Source organism: Bombina bombina, chromosome 2, assembly GCF_027579735.1.
Source record: "Bombina bombina isolate aBomBom1 chromosome 2, aBomBom1.pri, whole genome shotgun sequence".
Taxonomy (NCBI): domain Eukaryota; kingdom Metazoa; phylum Chordata; class Amphibia; order Anura; family Bombinatoridae; genus Bombina; species Bombina bombina.
The window spans coordinates 1,357,631,945-1,357,636,743 of NC_069500.1; the positions used below are offsets into that span (position 1 = coordinate 1,357,631,945).

Below are 4,799 nucleotides of genomic sequence, written 5' to 3' on the forward strand. Positions count from 1 at the left end.
TGTGTATATGATCAGGACAACTGACCATTCTCATAAATTCTAGACAGATAAGGATGCAGGATAATCCTCCTCCTATTGTCTATACAGATTCATATACAGGCCGACCTTTATCACAGTGTATTTACAGAATGACGGTCTACACAAAATATTTACACACTTTGATACAATCTATTCATATACAGGCTGACCCGCCAAATGATGTATCTACAAATTTTGATAAAACTGACCCTTTTCACCCAACATACACATAGTCAAATGCAAACTGTACTTTCATATAATAAGCTTAATGTCATAAATCTTTCTGGCCTGTTTGAAAATATCTAGAAGACTCATGGGTAATGCAAAGGCCCTCAAAGAAATGTAGAAATAATTGTTTTTACCTTGAAAGCTGTTTATCAATCTAACGTGATGCTGGATTTGAAGGAGAAACATCTACATTACAATATAATACTCAAAAATAAAAACGTTTTGCGGGATTTCTCTCCATGGCAGAAACTCATCAAAACTCATTAGCTTGGATAAAATCAAGCAAAAAATCTGTAATTTTTAGAATTAAATTGTAATGTTGTCTTTCTTCCATATTCTTCCATATTCTGCAAGGTAAGCCTTTCTAAAATTATGTTAGAGAAGCTGAAATTCCCCTTTATTGTATATATAAATTACAATGCAAACTCACCCACTTTACAGTAAATATACAGATTCAAAATCATTACAACTAGGGTTGCACCGATACCATTTTTTTATGACCGAGTACAAGTACCGATACTTGTTTTCAAATACTCGCCGATACCAATTACCAATACTTTTTTTTTTTTATGTCATGTGACAGTATACCATGCACAATACAGACTAATTATTTAAGATTCCTTCTTTATAATTATAAAGGACTGTAATTCAAAAGACATTATGAAATAATAAAACAGTTTTATTTGTCACAAAGTTCACTGAACATATTTATAAATAAAAAATATGACAATAAAATATTAAATTTAAAGGGGTGATGCAATTGGGTTGTAGGGCTGTTATATAACATCAATTTGACATTTGTATGGAGGTTCGACTCTAAGTTGAACAGTCTTTCACTTTCCACACTACTGCATGGGGCAGAAAGATATTTTTGGCACATTTTAGCCAGAGCTTGAAATCTGTTTATTAACTGCCCAGTACTTTAGGGGTTTGTCTGAACGAGGAACAGTGATCTCTCCTACAATAATACAAATAACAGCAATTTGTATTGGCAGAACAGTAGTAAACAATTTTTGTTTAGTCTCCACTCCAGTTTAAAATGAAATGGGAACATGCAGTTTGAAAAAAACGCCACAAGATAGCATATGGGTAGGAAGTAGAGGTATCGGTTTAAGTATCGGTGCATTTGCACGAGTACAAGTACTCATGTAAATACTTGGTATCGGTACTGATACCGATACTAGTATCGGTATCGGTGCAACCCTAATTACAACCCACCTAGCAATGTATATAGAGATCCAGACTGAATAGAACACTCCTCAAAATGTACTCAACAATATATATAAAGACACAAAAATTAACTGGTCACTACTTACAATGCATATATAAATTAAAAAAAGAACTGGCCCCTACTCATAATGTATATACAGATAGAAAAACAAACTGACCCTACTCATAATGCATATAGAGATTAGAAAATAATTTACCCCTTCTTAGATAGGTATATACAGATTTAAAAAAAACAATGAACCCCTTCTCATGAAGTATATACAGATTCAGAAATAGACTGGCCCTACACATGATCTATCTATCTATCTATCTATCTATCTATCTATCTATCTATCTATCTGTATATCTATATCTATCTATCTGTCTATCTATATATATAAATATATATATATATATATATATACAGTGCCTTTTTGCAACCAAAAATGTGCCGATACGCAAAAAAAAGGTGTTGATACTCATTGATTATTGATTAAAATATTTTGATCAGTAAATTTGATAAAAGCAAAGGAACAATGCTATTTACAATGTTTGATGTATTTTGCAGCCCCCTCTTGTGAAAACTAGAGTATATATATATATATATATATATATATATATGTGTGTATATGATCAGGACAACTGACCATTCTAATAAATTCTAGACAGATAAGGATGCAGGATAATCCTCCTCCTATTGTCTATACAGATTCATATACAGGCCGACCTTTATCACAGTGTATTTACAGAATGACGGTCTACACAAAATATTTACACACTTTGATACAATCTATTCATATACAGGCTGACCCGCCAAATGATGTATCTACAAATTTTGATAAAACTGACCCTTTTCACCCAACATACACATAGTCAAATGCAAACTGTACTATCATATAATAAGCTTAATGTCATAAATCTTTCTGGCCTGTTTGAAAATATCTAGAAGACTCATGGGTAATGCAAAGGCCCTCAAAGAAATGTAGAAATAATTGTTTTTACCTTGAAAGCTGTTTATCAATCTAACGTGATGCTGGATTTGAAGGAGAAACATCTACATTACAATATAATACTCAAAAATAAAAACGTTTTGCGGGATTTCTCTCCATGGCAGAAACTCATCAAAACTCATTAGCTTGGATAAAATCAAGCAAAAAATCTGTAATTTTTAGAATTAAATTGTAATGTTGTCTTTCTTCCATATTCTTCCATATTCTGCAAGGTAAGCCTTTCTAAAATTATGTTAGAGAAGCTGAAATTCCCCTTTATTGTATATATAAATTCCAATGCAAACTCACCCACTTTACAGTAAATATACAGATTCAAAATCATTACAACCCACCTAGCATTGTATATAGAGATCCAGACTGAATAGAACACTCCTCAAAATGTACTCAACAATATATATAAAGACACAAAAATTAACTGGTCACTACTTACAATGCATATATAAATTAAAAAAAGAACTGGCCCCTACTCATAATTTATATACAGATAGAAAAACAAACTGACCCTACTCATAATGCATATAGAGATTAGAAAATAATTTACCCCTTCTTAGATAGGTATATACAGATTTTAAAAAAACAATGAACCCCTTCTCATGAAGTATATACAGATTCAGAAATAAACTGGCCCTACACATGATCGATCTATCTATCTATCTATCTATCTATCTATCTATCTATCTATCTATCTATCTATCTATCTGTATATCTATATCTATCTATCTGTCTATCTATATAAATAAATAAATATATATATATATATATATATATATATATATACAGTGCCTTTTTGCAACCAAAAATGTGCCGATACGCAAAAAAAAAAGGTGTTGATAATCATTGATTATTGATTAAAATATTTTGATCAGTAAATTTGATAAAAGCAAAGGAACAATGCTATTTACAATGTTTGATGTATTTTGCAGCCCCCTCTTGTGAAAACTAGAGTATATATATACGTATATATATATATATATATATATATATATATATATATATATATATATATATATATATATATGTGTATATAGAAATTCATATACAAACTGAACAATGTAAATACAGATTTAGAAAAAAATTAACCTACTTATAATCTATATACAGATTCAAAACAATTGACTCTATTTACAGTATACAAATCTTTACAGAAGCTGACCCTCATTATCTCTATACACAAATTCACATTCAAACTGAACAACATTTATATATATATATATATATATATATATACACACACACACATACAGTATATATACAGAATCAGCTACAAAATGCCCTTCATCTAGAGTCATATTTAATTTACCCACTGAGCTACAAGCAAACCACTTCACAAGATATATACATTTTCCTTTCATACTTCCAAAATTACCCCTTCAGTACAGAAATGTATAATGTTGAAACTGTAAATAAAAATAATCTAAATCTACACAATATATAGACTTGCTTTAAATTTAAAAGGGAACAATGTTTAAAAACATAGTAACCATTATTAAGTTGATCTATCACATTTTCTACAATAAATAGGGTTGTAAAATATTGTTCAGCTGATAGACGTACCTAAAATGTGGTTGAAGAAAATGAGAGCACCAACAATTTTTTCCATAATGCCACACATGCTTTTTTGGTCTGGACTCATTTAATGTGAACAGGGGTTTTGCTGTTTCTTTGAGTTTCCTTGTAAAGGATGTGATGTCAGATGCACAGTGTAATGAAAAAAGCGTTTTAAACATATATCTGTAACAGACAAATATTTTTAACAAAACACTTAGCCATCTAATGTGCTACTTCGGAAGTTCATTTTATGTTTTTCTCATATGCACATAATCGATAAAAAGGCAGAGCAAGGACTATACATCTAAATATCAGATGAGCTCCTGTGTAATTTGTTGGTATTTTCATCACCAAACTTCACCTGGGGCAGCAAGAAGAGAATACCCAAAGATGCATCCATGGCTGGTACCTATTGCAATTATAACTCAAGGAATAGAAGACCAGTAGATGTGATAGCTGCAACATACAGCAAATCCACAAAATATGCCGCAGCACTGCAGTAATAATACTAGGCATGATTAAGGGCTTTTGAACCTGTAACATTGTCTTTCTATTCTTCTACAATAGATGGTTTGGATTATTAACTATTTTAATTATCTCATCCACCCCCAACTCAAACATATAGACAAGGAGTAACTTGGAAAGTTTTGAAGCCAACGTTTTTTACCCAGCAATCAAGCTCAGCTGTACTCCAGAATATTACATTCTAAATTATTTTATTGAGTGATGCCACATTAATAATATGTCTGCAGTATAATTATTCAAACGACTTGAATATTTCTGTCC

At 30.9% G+C, this 4,799-nt stretch overlaps 1 protein-coding gene across 1 annotated transcript in view; it reads right to left on the reverse strand.

Moving 5' to 3' along the window:
* CD8A (CD8 subunit alpha) overlaps positions 1-4,065 on the reverse strand; it is a 91,983-nt gene extending 87,918 nt beyond the window's left edge. Inside the window, exon 1 of the mRNA XM_053700318.1 lies at positions 4,020-4,065. Within this exon, the coding sequence (XP_053556293.1) occupies positions 4,020-4,065 (46 nt within the window). The remainder of the gene's footprint in view (positions 1-4,019) is intronic.
* Between the last annotated feature and the right edge of the window lie 734 nt (positions 4,066-4,799).